Source organism: Panthera leo, chromosome B3 (assembly GCF_018350215.1).
Source record: "Panthera leo isolate Ple1 chromosome B3, P.leo_Ple1_pat1.1, whole genome shotgun sequence".
Taxonomy (NCBI): Eukaryota; Metazoa; Chordata; class Mammalia; order Carnivora; family Felidae; genus Panthera; species Panthera leo.
Window position 1 is genome coordinate 144,891,675 of NC_056684.1, and position 18,474 is coordinate 144,910,148.

The following is an 18,474-nucleotide window of genomic DNA, read 5'->3' on the forward strand; positions in this document are numbered from 1 at the left end:
TTATGTTCTGCTTCCCTGAGCCTTGCGCTGACCCCTCGATGTGGGGACTTACCCTCATCCTTACTTCTTGTGGTGGGTGAGTCCTGGGGCGGTTCCATACCTTGCCACTGGACGCTTGACCTGGCAGCTCAGAACCGGGGCTTCTCGCCACCCCCCCCCCCCCCCCCGACCTCTCGAGTCCTCTCCTGGGGCCTGGGGCCGCTGGTGCAGCGGCCCCAGGTTTCCTGCCCAGCCAGAGCCTGGAATGCCGATCACCCAGACGGAGGGGAGAAAGCAAGCAGTCGGGGCCGGGAGAGGTTTGCAGTTCAGTGTGCTTGACTTGTGGCCACGGTGTGTGGTGCCCCTCGGGCCCGTGGGGCAGAGCTCCTGCTGGTTCCCTTCGTGTACGTAGGAGGGGTTGTGCCAAGAGATGTGTTTAGTCAGCTTGCTTAAAGTAAAATAAAAAAACAGCTTTTTTTTTTTTCTGTTGGACTTTTGTATTATTTTGGCAGAGAAAGAGCTAGCTTTTATTTAGCATGTATTTGTTATTGAAGCTTAGTTACGATGTAAAAGTCATTAGTCATTAGGTACACCTGTCCGTAGAGTCTACATCTTATGGTTAAAGACCGTAAACTATGTTTTTGTGAACTAAAATAATGTGTAGCGGCTTTAGCTTGTGAATATTATGAGCATCATAACTGTTTCCTTAGCTTCTACATCTGCTCTGATGCTAAAATACTAATACTAAATACTAATCCTGCTTTATGTGTTACAGTTGAAGCACATTCCTCCCTATGGATTTCTCTACTATAAACAACTACAGTCTCTCTTTAGACAGTGTGGTCAAGTCAAATCCATTGTATTTGATGGTACAAAGTAAGTATATTTTTGCAATCAGCTGTAGTTATGAAAGAGCCATAACGTTTTTAATGTTTGCAGGAACGAATCCTTAAAACTGAGTGTATGTAGAAATGGGTCTCTGTTCGGGCTGTTCCACATGGCCGTGGAACGTGGCTTTGGTCTGTCTTGTTATCAGTCGCGATTTCTCTTCTGTTTCAACCGCGTGGCCTCCTAGAGCAGCTAAGCTGTGAGCCTGTGGGTCTGCTGCCGATAAGGCCCGGTGATGCCCTGCGGTGCCGGGACGGTGCTCGGGGAGTCGCCTGCCCCTAGGTGGTCACGGTGCATCACTAGTGATAGGTTGCTTTGTAGGCCATGGAGACACCCCGGGATAGGGCCTCCCTGCTTGTAGTTACTCAACACACGTGTGTTCTAATTATTTTTGGCAGACAAGTACTGCGGACGCTGAGTACGTTTCACCTTATCTAAATTGCAGGTATAAGGGCCAGAGTGGCACGGCTCAGAGTGTCCCTTTGAGTTTTTATTTCTAGGAGGGAATGTTTGTGTGAAGAAAAGACTATGGTTTTAAATTGATTTTTAGTTTTAACATTGGAGACTTTTTCTGGTGGTCTATAAATTGTTTTTATTAAGCTGATGTCAGTTTGGGTTAGTTTTTCAGACATTGTAAGTTCTGTTCCTATGATTAATACATCGATTTTCGTAACCTGACAGGGTCTCAACGCTGTCCACAGTGGTTACAGATTGAACTAGCTTAGCTTATAGTATCTCAAGTCTTCTTAAATAGTCAAACACAAATTACACTGAAATTGTTTGTTGGGGGGGGGGCACGAGTGAGCAAGGGGCAGAGGGAGAGAAACAGGGCTCACCTAAAATGAGGCTCGAGCTCACCCGACGTGGGGCTCGAACCCACGAACCATGAGATGTGACCTGAGCCCATGTCAGGTGTTTAACGACTGAGCCACCCAGGGGGCCCTCAGATTACACTGAGATTCTTCATCACGTTTACAAATCACTTATTTAAAACTGGAGCCACATGGCGAAGCTCTCTGTCCTGACTCCCCAGGCATCATTGGACCTTGTTGGTAGCGGACCACCAGGCTCACAGCTTAGCCCCTTTAGGAGGTCACTCGGTTGAAAAAGAAGAGAAATCGCGTTTGCCTTGGCTATGGCTCCAGTTGTGCGTGGGTGATCTTTGCCGGGTTTGAGTGGCCGGCAGCCAACAAGTCTGATCTTGTCACTGGGTTGGAGTCTGTGTTTGTTTCATATTCTTCCTGTCTGAGCCTTTTTTTTTTTTAATAGGTATTTTAATCCTATTTTACACGATTCCTTGTGTCTGGCTTTTCAGCCACAATAGCAATGTCATGTCAGTTATTGGAGTTGTAACTTTGCTCTCCTGGTTGTACCAGGAGCGGTCCTTGTGCATCGAGTGTGTAAGGACAAAGGATGACCCAAATCACTATTTGAGGGAGTAAAGGCTGTTCCTTATGGGTCACGCAGGGGTTTCTTGGGCGAGGAAGTGGTGTCAGGCGTGAAGGGCCTTTGGGCACAGGTGGTAAGTTCACAGGCACAGCGTCTCTTCCCACGTGGAGCTTCCAGCCTGGCGGTGGGGTGTCCGCTTAGTCGTGGGGTTCCACAGACATTTGTCCGTCTCGGACTGTCACCAGGGAAGCCCAGGTGGTCGGAAGACATTCCGAGGCTCGGAGCAGTCACGTTCACTTGGGACGTTCCGAGGAGGTGTTTGAGGTGGGCGGCGGAGGTGGGTGCTGGGGCAGGAAGAGGCGCTGCTCCCGTAGGGGCCCAGCGCGAGCCCAGCTGGGTCTCTGGAGAGAGTGGGGTGCGCGCGAGGCCGGGGCGGAGGCCGTGTGGCCGGCAGCTGGTGTTGTGTCAGGTCTGTGTGCGTGGTGGAGGTCGGGTGCTCTATGCCGGATGGTCCTTTGTGGCCACCTGGCCAGGATGAGGACGGATAGACGGGTGTGTGGAGACCCCCGGGTGTTGGAGCTGCGCCGTTTTGTAGGACGCGATCAGAGGACGGGGAAGAGGGGGAGCCTTGGCAGTCGTGTAAAGCAAGGTAACCCTTGACACCAAGGAGGCCACAGGTGAGACACAAGATCTCTTGGGCTTGGTTGTTGGTCGCGTGTGCAGGACAAAGGGGATGGGGGTCCACGAGGGCAGGTCTTCCAGACTTCCAGACAGCCTTGAGTGGGAGGGGGCCGTGAGGAGCGGCCCCCCCGGCAGGAGGGGCGCGGGCGGGGGTCCCGTGGGCGGGAGTTCAGAATCTGCTGTAAGATGGGCATTCTGGAAGTGTGGCCTCGGTGTGAAAGAAGCTTTCTGAGGAGAAACTCAGGAGCCGGCTAGAGAAGGCGACGGAACAGGAGGGGAGCGAGTTGGGCACAGGCCAGTGCGCGTGCTCAGCGGGGAGTCCACCGGGAGGCGGGGGAGGAGGGCGGTGGGGGGGTGCAGGAGGGCGGAGGACGGCAGGTGCTCCCCGGGCAGCGGGCTCAGGCTGCAGACAGGCTGGGTGCAGGGCCGAGCTAGGGGCTGACTTTCGTCCCTGCCGGCCCCTCCTCACCGGCCGCGTCCTTCACGGGGCTCAGACGTCCACGTTTCCGTGACGGTACTTGGAGGGGTCGTAGGTCTGTTTGCATGACAATGATGTTTTGACCCAGGGCATTCGTGTACAAGCAAGTGTGAACTTGAAGCTTTATTTATCCCGGGAAATGCCCAGCAGACGCCCTCAGCGCACGCTCGGTTCTCCTCCGGCAGGGACGTGGGAGGCCTGGTGGCGAGGGGTGTCCGCCAGCCCGCCTGGGGGTCAGCCCGGTGCTGTTTGTGGAGGGGAGCATGGAGAGACTGACCTCTTCTTGATTTTCTGTCCTCTGTGTTTAGTTTACAGTAAAATAGAAAAACCGTGGGGGCTCACGGAGCCGTCATTCTGTGTTCGTCGTGAGAGTCAAGATTCCTTGGCTGAAAGTCTCATTCGCACTTGGCGTGCGTCCTGCGTTACGTGGGGGAATTCATAAGGGTGGCGCTCGGTTGTACTGAGATGACAGGTCCTTGTGATTTCCTTTTCTCTTAAGTGGGTAGTTTCATTTAAGGAAAATCTCTTAATTGTGGAATGAAGAGTTTCTGGTATTCCGAGGAGAGGTGTAGTTAAAAATGCCATCTCATTTTGAGAGAAATTAATATGCGTTCAGTTCTCCTTTTCAGGTTCCTGATGAACTGATTTTTTCTTTACGTTTGTGGAGCAGAGCCTTCGTGGAGTTCTCACGTAATCCGACAGAGAGGTTTAAAACTCTTCCCGCGGTGTACATGGCGATGAAGATGTCTCAGCTGAAAGTTGCCCTGGAGCTGAATGTACACTCTGCAGAGGAGATCGAGGGGAAGGTCCAAGGAGGGGCGGTTTCGAAGCTCAGGAACACAAGGTATTTTCAGAAGGCGGGCGGGCACCCCTCTCTGCCTGCTGTCACGGTCTCAGATACGGTCGTTGTTGCTTTTAAGGCTTATTTATTCTGAGAGAGACGGAGCGTGTGGGTGGAGGAGGGGGGTGGAGAGAGAATCCCAAGCAGGCTCTGCACTGTCAGCACAGAGCCCGACGTGGGGCTCGACCTCCCGAACCGTGAGATCGTGACCTGAGCCGAAATCAAGAGTCAGATGCCGAACCGACGGAGCCACCCACACGCCTCTCATTTTCTCTTTTGAAGCAAAGTGTTGTTTTCTTTGTGGTCGGCAGAGTGGATGGTGGGACAAAAACGGAGATGCGTTGGGAGCACCCCGGTGCCGGCCCACACCAGCCACCCCTTCCTCTTGACGGGGGCTCTCCCTCCAGCCTCGTTTGCTACAGGGAGGCTGAGCTGCCCGCGTGGTGGCCCCAAGCAGCGGCACTCGGCACTCGGCAGCTGCTGTTGGGCGTATGGATTTGATTCTCTCGGACTGAGTTAAATCACCCTTCGGGATGTAACAGATGCCTTTGCTTTGGGTCACGCTGTCCCAGTACCGTGTGGAGGAATTCTCAGTCATCATTTAAAAAAAATTTTTAACGTTTATTTGTTTTTGAGCAAGAGAGAGCACGAGTGGGGGAGGGGCAGAGAGAGGGGGACACAACCCGAAGCAGGCTCCGGGCTCCGAGCTGTCGGCACACGGCCCGACGCGGGGCTCGAACTCACAAGCCGTGAGATCATGACCTGAGCCGAAGTCGGACGCCCAACCCAGGCGCCCTCAGTCATCATTTCTTATTTGTGATCTTTTTGATTCTGTGAGGACCTTGACAGGAATTTGGAATTGGTGAGGGAAGGAAGCACGTCCCATCGACAACTATTCCATGTTGAGGTTTTGATTCTGAGGCTCTGAAGGTGCAGGGAGTTGGGTCTGTAGCCCAGGGAGGGTGTGTCCTGCTGGGAGCTTTGCCTGAATCACTCTTTTTTTTAAAAAAAATTTTTTTTTTTAAGGTTTTATTTATTTTTGAGACAGATACAGAGCATGAACGGGGGAGGGGCAGAGAGAGAGGGAGACACAGAATCGGAAGCAGGCTCCAGGCTCCGAGCCATCAGCCCAGAGCCCGACGCGGGGCTCGAACTCACGGACCGCAAGATCGTGACCTGAGCTGAAGTCGGACGTTTAACCGACTGAGCCACCCAGGCGCCCCTGCCTGAATCACTCTTAATAAGTGGGTCTGAAAGCTGGGCAGAGAGTTGGGTTAGGATCTCTCAGAATTCTTCCACTTCATTTTAGAAAGAAAGTATTAGGAAAGGGGAATTGTATTTTTATCACATTTGTAGTTCATGTCCTCAGACTTCAGCATTTGCTGTCTTACTGTTTTAAGAGATGAACTATGTCTCCATGGTTTATTAGAAAATCACGTATGTGTTTTCTAACATTGAACCAGGCATGGATTCTCGTACTTTAGGAAAAGTCTAAGTCATTCACCTCTGAAACCAGAAGTTAGGAAATACGGCAGGTCTTAGAATGTGTGCCCTTAACAGTAGGTCTTCTGTAAGAGTCTAGACCTTTAGAATACACCCCTGGGGGTGGTGTATAACCTCTGGGTGCACACTCCACCCCCCACCCCCCACCCCCCCCCCACCCCGGGCAGCTCGGGAAGCCATCACACACTCAGATTTGGGATGAAATCAAATTGTCATTGCCAGCTTACAAGATGTTCTTTTCTTGTGTTAAAATGGTTTTTTCTTGTATAAGTAATGGAATAGTTTGAGCGGTGACTTCACATATGTAAACGTGTTTTCTTTGTAACACCTGACTTTTATTGTCTTTTTTTCTTTCTTTCTTTTTTTTTTTTTAATCACATTACATAGGGTGAATGTGGACTTCCAGAAGCAGACAGTAGATCCTATGCAGGTCTCATTTAACACATTCGACAGGTCCCAGACAATTACAGATCTTCTCTTAACAATTGATGTCACAGAGGTGAGATGGTGTGTCTGAATCATTAGAGCTTTTCTGTCTTTTTAACTGAGGATTGTCATGCTGTAGACACGAAATAGTGCATGTACTTGTACACACAGACACACACATGCACACAGCCTGTGCACCTTAGTGATCTAGTAAATGTGGGTGTGCTTGCATTATTGTACTTGTTAAATGGAAATGGAACTGTAACAGAAAATGAAACACAAATATTCTAGAATCAAAGTCTAAGTTTTAAAACGTTAGGTACATTTAAAATGCCACTCTGTCTCTCAAAAATGAATAAACGTTTAAAAAAATGTTTAAAAAAGCGGGGCGGGGGGCACCTGGGCGGCTTAGTGGGTTAAGTGTCCGACTTTGGCTCAGGTCATGATCTTGTGGTTTATGAGTCTGAGCCCCGCGTCAGGCTCTGTGCTGACAGCTCAGAGCCTGGAACCTGCTTTGGATTCTGTGTCTCCCTCTCTCTCTGCCCCTCCTCCACTCATGCTCTTTCTCTGTAATTATGTCATAAAAAAAGTTTAAAATGCTAAAACATTAATTTCGACCTGACACGTGAAAATGTTCATTGGCACAGTGACGCATGCCCGTATTATTCAGTTTATGTCAACAGAACTGCCATCAACATCATTATTCTTTAAGGTGGTTTTTACTACTTTTTTAAATTTGATGTTTATATATTTTAAGGGAGAGAATGAGTCTCAAGCAGGCTCCACGCTCACATGGGGCCCAATGCAGGGCTGGATCCCACAACCCTGGGATGGTGACCTGAGTGGAAACCAAGAGTTGGTCACTCGACCGACTGAGCCACCCAGGCGCCCCTCTGTCTTAAAAAAAATTTCAGTGGAAATACATCCCTGCTTCCTGGTAAATGTGGCCACGCTTCATCAGGAGACTCCACGTAGAAACCTGGATTCCAGGCTGCTGGAAAACTCTGGCGGTTGTGGGTCCTCGCTGCACCTGGCAGCATGGGTAGGGGCTGCTCAGTGAGGCCTTTTTCGATGGAACGTCTGCTCCTCCTCCTTCCACTTGTCACTGCTCTCGCAGGGGCTGTGGCCTCACACCACACCCGCCCGCGCTGCCCCCGAGGGCGCCTGCAGACTCCGAGGACTTGGCTCACCCACCAGGGGCTGCTCGCGGCCCGGAGCCTCTCGTGGGTCGGAGCCTGTCGTGGGTGAGCGTGCTGGCGAGTCGCGCACCTGAGAGGGGTCTGTGACACACGTTTCCTCACCGTGGGTGACCCGCGAGCCCCGAGTGTTCTTGTAAGCGCCTGTCAAAAGCCTGTAGGATCACTCGGGTCGCAGTACTGTGTGTCTGTCCTGCCGTGTGGGCTTGTGATAACCTTTTTATAGAAATCGTTTCTGGAGGTCACCTCTGCTTTGTTTCCTTCTTTTTTAGGTGGTTGAGGTAGGACACTTCTGGGGATACAGGGTTGATGAGAGAACCTCCAAGATTCTGAGAAAGCTCACTGCTGAAATAAACCGACTGAAATTGGTGCCGTTGCCCACGCACCCGCACCCGGACCTGGTCTGCCTGGCGCCTTTCACTGATTTTGACCAAGAGAGCTACTTTCGAGCTCAAATCCTTTACGTTTCTGGGAATTCTGCTGAGGTGTGTTTTTCTGTAACTAATCACGCAGAGGGAAGCGAGGCAAACTTGTAGCAGCTTATAGAAGATCTTGTCTAATTTTAAGTGGAAATTATAAAATCGTTTCAGTTAGCAAAGTAGCCTCGCAAAGCAGTTATTCCCCTCAGCGACGTGTGGATTTAAGTTCCGGTCACAAGACTCCTGCGGTTCTGGAGCTCGAGGAGATGGTTGCGTGGCGTGTGACCCTGTGCCAAAGCGTGTCCTCTCCCTTCCTCCAGGTGTTCTTTGTGGACTATGGCAACAGGTCTCACGTCGATCTGGATCTTTTAATGGAGATTCCCTGTCAACTTCTCGAACTCCCGTTTCAGGTAAGGCGGCGAAGTCCCTGCGGCCTCGGTGAGGAGCTGGGAAGGCCTGTGGAGGCCACGTGGCCTGTCCTCCCCCCGCAGGCAGGCCGGGCCCCAGACTTGGTGGGGGGGGGGGGGGGTGGGTGGGGACTCGCCGTGTCACACTGGCCCACGTCGGTGTCTGCCGTTCTCCAGAAACGTAGTGCTGCGGGCTCGTTTGCGGAGCGAGTTCAGATACGTGCAGGGTTTCACGCTTAGCGGAAGAGTAGCGGTTCAATTCCGTAGCGTTTTGAATGCTGTTTCCGAGGGGTCTGGTCGTGTTGCGACGAGCCAGAGCCTGGGGGGCCCGGAGACCCACCCGCGCGCCTTCCGTCCGCACGGGAACCGTCCGGAAGGCGTCCTGAGCTCCGAACTTCCGTTCCGGTAGAAGAGCGACCCCGCGTTTCCTTTCCTGCGACGTCCTCACTTGCCCCCAGTTGTGTTTTCTGAGTGTACATAACCCTTTCCTTATTTTTGGTGAAGTCTAGTCGACGCGAGCTTGACGTTGGTTTCGGGCGTACGGCGTAGAGGTTCCGCCACTCGGCACCTCGTGCCCCACTCGCGCGGGCGCGGCCGCCGTCCGTCTCCGGCGCGATCGCGGGGCCGCCGACCGTGTCCCTCGCGCCGTCACCTTCTCTTCCCGCGACCTACCGCGTGCCGGGCAGCCTGCCCTTCCCGCGCCGCCTCGGGTGCGCACCCCCCACGTCGACCTTCTCCGTCCGTCCGTCGGTCGGTCGGTCGGTCGGTCGGTCGGTGGGCCGCGGCGTGTCCGGGAGGGTTCTGACGAGACCGCTGGCGCGGACCCCGGTTCGGGGCCGCCCGGCGGCAGCGTCCGGGGGGAGCGGCTCGCTCGGTCACGGAAGCGGGTCAGCCGCGCCCTTCTGTCCCGTAGGCGCTGGAGCTGAAGATCCGCGGGATGCGCCCCTCCGCCAAGTCTCTGGTGTGCGGCGAGCACTGGAGCCGCGAGGCCGGCCGGCGCTTCGCCTCCCTCGTGACCGGCCGCGCCCTCCTCGTGAGGGTCTTCTCCGTGGTGCACGGCGTCCTGCACGTGGACGTGTACCGGTGCGCGGGGGCCCAGGACGCCGTCAGCGTGAGGGACGTCCTCATCCGGGAGGGCTACGCCGAGCTCGCCGAGGAGCCCTACGAGTCCAGAGTACGCACCTCCGTCCCGGTGGCTGGAGCGCGTGTGGCCGTGCGTGTGTGTGTGTGTGTGTGTGTGTGTGAGAGAGAGAGACGGTGGGGGGGGGAGGGAGGGGCGGGGAGGGGGACGGGGGGGAGGACGGGGGGGAGGGAGGGAGGGAGGGGGGAGGACGGGGGCCCTGCTTTCCTCTCCCAGGATGCCGCCGGGTGGACAGTTAGTGTGTCTGGCACCGTTCTGAAGGTCTGGGTTTCTTTGACACTAAATCATGGCGGCTGGGCGTCGCTTTGTTGGTTTCCTATCATTAAGCTGTTTTTTCCTTCTTGGAATGAAAGTTAGGTATAGAAAGGTTTTCCATTTGGGGAGTTGTTTTTTTTCTGTAATGAATTCTAAGATTTAGCTCCCTGATGAAAGTAATTAATAAACGTTTGTTCCAAGTACTTCACGTATTTCAAAATGATTTTCAACGTTTCTTTCAAAATCCGTCCTGAAGCTATTTTTCTTGGTCGGAAGGCTTCAGAGATGCCCGTTTGAATCAAATGTCGAAGGCCATTCCTTCCCTTCTGTGGCGTCTGCTGAGGATGCAGGGGCTGGGATTAGGGAGAGCGGGGACCGGCAAGAGGGTGGTAGCCGAGAGCCGGCTGGGTTTTGTGTTCGGTTACGCGGAAGCCACTTTAGGGATTCTGGCGGTGTCCCCCGTGCGCGGCAGAGACTTTGTGTACGGAAAGTTCTCTTAAGAACTATTTCTCAGTCTCTTCAATTTTCTGATGGCCCAGAGGTAGGGAAGGCTGATGAAATTGAGCCTTAAACGAGTCCTGTCTTAATTCTTTTGTTTGAAATACTTGACAAGATTTTTTCCTGACCTTAAAGGCCTAGTAGTCAGCCTAGAATAAGGTCCTGCCTGTGAAGTACTTTGATTAGTTTAGAATAAAGTGCTTTCAGTACAGTTTTTTCTTCTGGCAAAATGAACTTTCCTTACTCTCTTCAGCAAAGCCACGAAGCTCTCAAGGGTCTCTTCTCCAAGTCCGTGGAAGACATAGCAGATATGTCTGTGCCGTCACCCGTGAAAGATGACAAAAAGTACCTGATTCGGATTTTGTTGGAGAGCTTTTCTTCTAATAAACTGGGGGCCCCCAATTGCAAGGTAATTTATAGGAGTTGTTTTAAAATACAGCCTAGGGGCGCCTGGGTGGCTCAGTCGGTTGAGCCTCCGACTTCGGCTCAGGTCATGATCTCACAGTGTATGGGTTCAAGCCCCGCATCGGGCTCCATGCTGACAGCTCAGAGCCTGGAGCCTGTTTCGGATTCTGTGTCTTCCTCTCTCTCTGACCCTCCCCCGTTCATGCTCTGTCTCTCTATGTCTCGAAAATAAATAAACGTTAAAAAATTTTTTTTTTTTAAATATAAAATACAGCCTAAAAACTTAAGATAATTTTATGTTTACGTGCTGAGTCATAAACCAGTGGTCCCGATGGGTTTTTCTTTTCCTGGTTTTTAATGTTGACACTTTTTTGGCCGTGGAGCCTATGTTAGTGAGGGGAGAAGCCGGGCCTGGCGTAAAGAGGTGCTTAGTCTAGTTCTTGTGTTTCAACCAGCCTTTCCTAAGGCCGCTGTGCCTGTTTGCCCAGGGGGAGAGGGTGGCGTATGGGCTGTGGAGAGCGGGACCCCGCGGGGGTGCCCGCCTGGTGGGAGAAGAGCCCCCCCCCCCCACCCCTGCCCCGGGCCGTGTGTCCCCGGCGCTCCCTGCTCGGTTGGGCTGGTCTGGTGCGGTGAGAAGAATACTGTCACTCGGGTGTTGGGCAGCATTTCCTTTTTTTGGCCAGTGTCTTCCTGAAGCGTTCCTGTCAAGGAACGCTAAGCAAAGAGTCATCGTGTCCCCAGAAGAGCACCCGTGCCACATCTCTTCCCACCGAACCTGAAGGTGTCGTAGCTGAGGTGTAGCTGTTTTCTTTAACACATGAGCTGATTTTTGGATTTTTGAAACGTGTGTATTTTTAAGTTTTTAAATGTTTATTTCGAGAGGGAGAGACAGAGCGTGCACGCATGAGAGCGCAAGAGCGAGGGAGGGGCGGGGGGAAGAAAATGCCAAGCAGGCTCCGCACGTCAGCGCAGACCCCAACGTGGGGCCCGGTCTCACGAACCATGAATCTCACGATCGTGACCTGAGCCGAAATCAGGAGTTGGATGGATGCCCAGCCGAGCCACCCAGGTGCCCCTAAATGCGTAGTAAGTGATAACTCGCTTACTGGTAACACTCTGCGTATTTTGTATATACAGGCAATGCTTCACGGGCCTTTTAACCCTTATGAACTGAAGTGTCACAGTTTGACCAGAATCTCCAAGTTCAGGTATGATTAGCTTACGTTCCCCGTGGGTTCCTTTTTCCTCTGCTCCCCTGTTTATAGAGCTTTTCGGAAACTAATCTTTATGTCTAAGCTCTTGGGACGTTCCCTTTTCCAGCTCCTTCTCTTTCTCTCCTACCTCCAGATCTGAGGTACTCTTTGTCTCTTACATGAAAGCTGTTCTGTGTAAGACCTTTTTGAGAATCTTCCAACCAAGGCTTCATTTTTTCTGTATTGTTATTCATTCAGCGACCCTGTGAATGCCACTGTGTTCTGGGAACTGTTTATGGTTTGAGGGGAACAATAGTGACCAAAACGCACTCGGTGTGATTCCAAAATTGTGGGTCCGGGGCGGGTGGTGTGTGAGGGAAAACTGGTCCTCCCGGGATGGGTTGGTGAGGCTCTTGAACATCATGAAAGCATCTCGGAGGGGCCCCTGACCACACCCGGAAGGCCACAGAGGTTTCCAGAGATCCTGTGACGGGAGGAATGCAGGGGAGGCTGAGGAGCAGCAGTGAGGGGCGGTGAAGGCTGGCTGAAGGCGTTGGCCTCGCTGTGACCCTGCACTTCTGAATAAGTGTGTGAGGCTGGAGGGAGGGCGGAAACGGAGGGGCCGCAGAGCTGTGTGGTGAGGGCGAGCTCCAGAAGCGAGGTCTCGACATCTGAAGCCAGTTGGAAAATCTTACCGTGCCCTTTAAACAATCGCTTGGCTACAAGGTAAACTGACGGCTGGATGCCTAGAGCAGGCGCCTCTTGGAGCCGTGAGGGGTGCAGCGCTCGGGCCCACCGGCCCTTTGCTGGAGCCTGCGGTTCCGAAAGGTTGGCAGGGGGTCTGTGGGCGCTTGAAGGTGTGCGGAGCACGGTAGGAAGAACGCACCGGATCTCGGAGGAGGAGGGTGTCAGGCAGGAGCGTACTTCTGAGGCTGCCCACTGCTGGGATCCCGGGTGGGGACATCGTGGGCCACGCTGAGTCCCCGGCAGGAGGTGCGGAAACAGACAACTTCACGAGAGCTCCCGGGTGGGGTCGGCAGGCCGGTGTGAGAGTAGAGTCGGTGACACTGGAAGGGGAAGAGCGGAGGAGGGCCTTCCGAGTGGCCCCGGGGCCTCTGCTGGCAAGCGAAGGGGGGGCCGGGGGCCCGCCTGCGCCGTAGCTGATGGCCTCCAGGTTGGGAGCGCGGGACCTGGCCCCTGGGACGGAGGTGGCGATCTGGGCCTTGTCGGCACGCGGGTGTCGCTCGAGGCCGAGGCCTGCGAGAGACGAGGGTGGGAGCCGGGGGTCCCGGGCGAGAAGAGGAGGCGCCAAGGAGCGCTGGGACGTTAAGAGGCTTTCACCTGTTGAGCGTTGCGCTCGCGCGCTTGCCTGTGTCTGTCGTGCCAGCTGCGGGTTGGACGGAGCGCGCTGCCCCGTGGGCGGCTCAGCCTCGGTCTCCTGCCGACGCCCCTTTCAGGTGTGTTTGGATCGAGAAGGAAAGCATCAACTCTGTCATCATCAGCGACGCCCCTGAGGACCTCCACCAGAGGATGCTCGTTGCGGCTTCCCTGTCAGTCAACGCCACCGGTGAGTGGGGCTGTGTTCACTTGCCGCGTGCTCTTCTCCCTGCGCCGCTCTGTTACCAGGAGTGGTTTGTCCCGTGATTACAGCGAACGCGTGTATCTGTGCCACAGTTGGAGGCCGTTCTCTGAGCGCGCCGGCCGCTGCGGGGCTAAGAGATAGAGCGTCACCTTTCCTTTTATACGAGGGCGCGGGTGTCGGTTTCTTGACGGGTCGGTCGTTTGGTACATCATGCTTGTCCCCAGAGTAGAACAGGGCTTGGCCCTGGGACAAAGCCGATGGCCCAGTGAGAAGGAAGGGGGGGAGAGGAGAGGAGAGCAGGCAGACAGAGGTCCCCGGCAGGTCTGATGGCGTCCGCTGTGGGGTGCCGTGGGGCGCATCCATGGGGTGGACTCCGCGGAGCGGGGGACGCGGGACGGGGGGTGTGCCAGGAGGGCGCGGGGTTCTGCAGAGCGACTCTCGCCCCTGACGCTGCCTTTGTTGCCCGTCCCGCAGGGTCCACCATGCTGCTGAGAGAGACCTCTCTGATGCCGCACATCCCTGGCCTCCCGGCTCTCCTCAGTGTGCTCTTTGCACCCGCCATGGAGCTGAGGTGCGGGGCTCGTCGTCCTTTCGTCCGGGCTTCGCGGAGCGAGGACCCGGGTGGGCGAGCGCACCCCTGTGCCCCCTCCCCTGGAGAGGAGACCCAGAACCCCGGCCGCGCCTGCCTGGGCGCGATGGGAGCGGTTGCCGCGGGGACACGCCTGCAGTGGGCTGGGAGAGAGCTCCCGTCCCGCGGGGCTTGAGTGAGAGAGGGGCTGGAGGAGGGACAGGAGGAGCTGGGAGCGGGCTCGGGGCGGGCGTCCTGTTGGAGAGGGGCCGCGGTGTGACTCTGCTCTCAGGCTCCCGGCTGGCTGTCCGCGAGACGCCTGGTTCCCCCCCCCCCCCCCCCCCCCCCCCCCGCGCTGGTGACCATGGGGGAGGAGGTGCACTGCTGTGTCCTACTGGTGTAGCTCTTTTTGATGCCTCGACCAAACAGTGATTTCTCCTGGAGGCTGTAGCGGAGAGGGCGGTGAGCTGGGGGGAAAACTCGGGGCACCCTTATGTGGGGACACGTGAGCTTTTCACTTGAGAGTTGGGGTGTTGCCGGGGAAGCACTCGTGGGCGTCTGCAGAGGGCGGCGGCTGCGGAGAAACGGGGTCTGGTCTCTGGGAAGGCCGCACGCCCCCCCGGGACCACCCGACCCTGCCGCTTGCTCGGCCCTCTCTCCATACACCTGCTCGGTCTGCCGGTGTGGCCTCAGATGGTGCTTGTTGCAGTGTAGACGACAGCTGAGTAGGGTCTTGCTTCCCACTGAAAGCGTGTGTTCCTTAGAAAAATCTGGAAAAAGCTGAATGGGAAAAAAGTAGTGTCATCATTTTTAAACGTTTAGCGTATTTATTTTCAGTATATTTTTTGTTTTTAGGTGTTTGTCGTACTGCGTCCTTTTCCACAGATACAGGCATTTTCATATTACGACGTCTTTGTAAATACCCGTTTTAGTAATTGCAGAGTGGACGTAAAATGGCTTTTATAAACACTGCCCTACTCTAGTCACATATGTATTTGTTCCCAACCCACTCTTGTCCCCAAAGGATTTAATACGCCTTTAAATGTTGGAATTGGGCTTCTCTCTAATTTTGCCATAACGAGCTGATAAATATCTTGATGAATGGGGTGTCTTCTGAGTCCTCCGCGGGGCGGACAGACCTGTAAAAACTGCAGCACGTGTCGTTGTCTAACAGGGAAGGGCGCCACCGTGTGGGAGCAGGGGCACGGCTCCGGGAATACCCGGACGCTGCACTGTCCTTGCCTCTTACTAGACCAAGCTCCTGCTTCGATTTCCCTCTAAATGGGCTCTCTTGGAGGGTTTGTGTGACTCCGGGTATTAGTTTCAAATCTTCAAAGCGCAAGTGGTTACGTTATAGAGACACTCAAGAAATGTGGAAATCGATGGTATTTAAATCACCATCTTTCTAGAACAAAAACAAGCGTCAGAGGGGGAAGGTAGTACTTTGCACGTAGCCCATACTTCACGCTCGTTTTGTTGAGTTTAGGTTAAGGGAGCCAGAATGGGGCGCCTTCTGTGGCCGCGTGGGGAACGCCGGCGGTCCGAACACGGAGGCTCCGCCAGGTGGGCCCAGAGGGGACGGTGGCCTGCGCCTCGTCACGGGAGGCTGCCTCTGGTCAGCTGGGGGAGCCTTTTGTAACTTGTGGAGTCAGCAGCAGCTGTGCTCGAGGAGCTTGCGGGGGACGCGATGGTTGACATGGGCGCACTCGGCCTTCCCCCCGCACCGGGCGCCCCGGCCCCAGCGGCCCTCGGTGCGGGGTCTGCGCCATCCTGGAGGCCACCCGGGGAGGAGAACTCTTCCAAAACAGCGGCCCTCGGTGCGGGGTCCGCGCCATCGACGCTGGAGGCCACCCGGGGACCACGGGGAAGGTCTGCCATCTCCAACATGGCGTCCGTGGTGGCGGGAGGCGAGGGAGAAAAAGGTCCCTTCGGAGAGGATGAGGAGGGACTTTATTCCCGCACTGGGCGGAGAAAAGGGAGGGCCACGGTCCCCTCTCCCGTGCCTGGTGGCCGCTGACCAGCTGCAGCTCACGAGCCCGGTGACTGAGCCCTGGAGGTGCTGGCTCCCCTGTCGCCTCTGCCTCCGGTCGCCCTTCGGCGCACCTGCCCCCGGGTGGGCTTCGCCTTTCCTGCCGCCCCCGCCCCGGGGTGCTTCCGCGTCGAGAGCCTGCTGGAGCGTTGTCCTCTGCGCCGGTGGCGAGCCCGGCGTCTCCAGGAGCGCATTCTGCTGGCCGCCCTCACCTCCCGCCGGGGTCCTCATGGCTGGGCAGGGGGCGGTGGGGAGGGCTCCATGGGGCAGGGGTGCTGCGGAGGCCGGGGGAGGAAAACTCTTCCAAAACAACAGAAAAGCCCCGCCAGGCAAACCCGTTAATGGATGACAGCAGTGGATTAAAAGGGAACTTTCGCTCTCTCACCGTTTGTTCCGCTGACTGGCCGCGTGACAGATCAGCCATCAGCCCTCTGGTTGCTGTGGCAGGGATTCAGCGGCCGCCAGGGACAGCCCCGTGGTGAGCGGGTCTTCAGCAGGAGGCCCGAAGGCTCCCGTGGAAACCCTACCTCCGCCCTCCTGCTCACGTGGCTGGTGGCCCGGGGCCTCGGCTTCTGCTCGCCAGGGCCTCTGCGGGTGGCGTCTGCGAGGGCTCGTCGGGGCTTCCTTGCGGCCTGGTGGTTGGGTGCCCACGGCCAGCATCCTGACAGAGCTGAGTGGAAGCCGTGTCCCCTTTGATGAGCGACCTCCGAAGCGTTCCACGGTGAGATTTGCTCCGGCCACTGTCCCACTCAGACCCGAGGCCTGGCATCCAAGACCCCACTTCTCACTGGAAAGCGTCCGCTTTGCACCATGAAAACAGCACGTAAGATGTGCGCTCCTGACCTCCCTGTCTGGACGGCATGCCGCCTTCTGTGAGCCGACGTGTCGTCTGAATTGTTCAGTGTAGTCGTGGACCGTTTTTGTAATTTAAAACATCTTCACTTGATCTTAGCCAAAAGGCCGAGAAGCGATTGTAATTTAAAACATCTTGATCTACCTCTGTTTTTAAAAAGCTGGAGAAAATTGGGGAATACAGCAAAGGTGTCTTTTTTTTTTTAATTTTTCTTTGATGTTTATTTATTTTTGAAAGAGAGACAGAGTGAGAGGCAGAGGGGCAGAGAGAGAAGGAGTCACAGAACCCGAAGCAGGCTCCAGGCTCCGAGCTGTCAGCACAGAGCCCGACGCGGGGCTTGAACTCACCGAGTATAAGATCATGATCTGAGCTGAAGTCGGACACTTAACCGACTGAGCCACCCAGGCGCCCCAAAGGTGTCTTTAAGTATTGGAAGCGTGAGGTGACGGGAATGTAGAGCGGGAGGGGGTGCTGTCGGGTCTGGTGGGAAGGCTGTGGCGGCAGGTAGACCTGGGCTCCCTGGCTGGCATGCCCCCTGCTGCCCGCCCCGGGGCATGCCAGGTGCCCCTCCAGCTTCTGACGCGTCCCCACCTGTAAAGAAGGGCAGTGGTGAGCTCGCGGGCGCAGCACGGTGCCCGGAGACGGTAGCTGCCGTGAGGGATGTCCATCCTGCCCTGGCCGCTCCTGGCAGCATCGCGGGGAAGCCGAAGGAGGCAGAAGGTCCTTCCCCGGGGAGTGGCCTTGGCAGGATTTGGAAATCTCAGTAGACTTTGAACACACACAGTTGTCCCTCAAACAACACAGCCTACTGTTGACCGGAAGCCTTACTGATAACCTGGGGTAGGTGCACACGCTTTGTCTGTTCTATGTGTTTACGTACTGCATTCGCACAATCAGGGAAGCTAGAGAAAAATGTTTTGTTTTTTTTTTTTAATTTTTTTTTCTTAACGTTTTTATTTTATTTTTGAGACAGAGAGAGACAGAGCGTGAACAGGGGAGGGGCAGAGAGAGAGGGAGACACAGAATCCGAAACAGGCTCCAGGCTCTGAGCAGTCACCACAGAGCCCGACATGGGCTCGAACTCATGGACCGTGAGATCATGACCTGAGCCGAAGTCGGACGCTTAAGCGACCAAGCCACCCGGGCGCCCCGAGAAATGTTCTTTTCAACAGATGCCCCCCAAATTTTCCAGTGTATTCATTGAAAAGAATCCACATATAATTGGAGCTGCTCAGTTCAAACCTGTGTTGTTTAAGGGTGGACAGTACTTTGCAGATTACTACGGTGCACGTTGCAGAATATTTAAGGGAACATTTTTATATGGAGGCTTCAGACTGACTAGAGGAACTATGTTTCCTTCTTTGGCTCGTGTAGACAGCTGTAAAGTACGAGCTTGCAGGACAGGCTCCTCTTCTGTTGTATTTACTTTAAACGTCATTGTCTGGAGAAGTTGGTTCTAACAAGCATAGCAGTTGTCAGCTTCCATAAACGTGAGCTCCTTTACGTAAGCTGTCTCCGAACGGTTTGCTCGTCTGGCGTGTCCTTGCTGTGTCTGCACCGAGCCCGCTTGCTTGGATCCTGTCGTGACTTTTGCTGTTGTCGGTCTGAGTTTAAATGTGGTTACAAAGGAAGTAAAAATATTTCTGTGGTCCTAATTACTGTGTCTTAGGGTCCCGTAAGTTTTTCGGATCCTCAGAAAAGAACGAAAGCTGGTGTTTTAATTACCTTTATTGATTTCAGGTG

The 18,474-nt window shown here is 54.8% G+C and overlaps 1 protein-coding gene across 5 annotated transcripts in view; it reads left to right on the plus strand.

Annotated features, from left to right (window-relative positions):
- The window catches only part of TDRD9 (tudor domain containing 9), a 110,795-nt gene that overhangs the window by 76,087 nt on the left and 16,234 nt on the right, over positions 1-18,474 (plus strand). For all 5 annotated transcript variants that reach the window (XM_042944441.1, XM_042944437.1, XM_042944438.1 and 2 more), the window contains 10 exons: positions 755-855; positions 4,086-4,259; positions 6,147-6,258; positions 7,654-7,866; positions 8,121-8,210; positions 9,121-9,381; positions 10,355-10,510; positions 11,644-11,714; positions 13,157-13,266; positions 13,756-13,852. In XM_042944441.1, the coding sequence (XP_042800375.1) occupies positions 755-855; positions 4,086-4,259; positions 6,147-6,258; positions 7,654-7,866; positions 8,121-8,210; positions 9,121-9,381; positions 10,355-10,510; positions 11,644-11,714; positions 13,157-13,266; positions 13,756-13,852 (1,385 nt within the window). The remainder of the gene's footprint in view (positions 1-754; positions 856-4,085; positions 4,260-6,146; positions 6,259-7,653; positions 7,867-8,120; positions 8,211-9,120; positions 9,382-10,354; positions 10,511-11,643; positions 11,715-13,156; positions 13,267-13,755; positions 13,853-18,474) is intronic.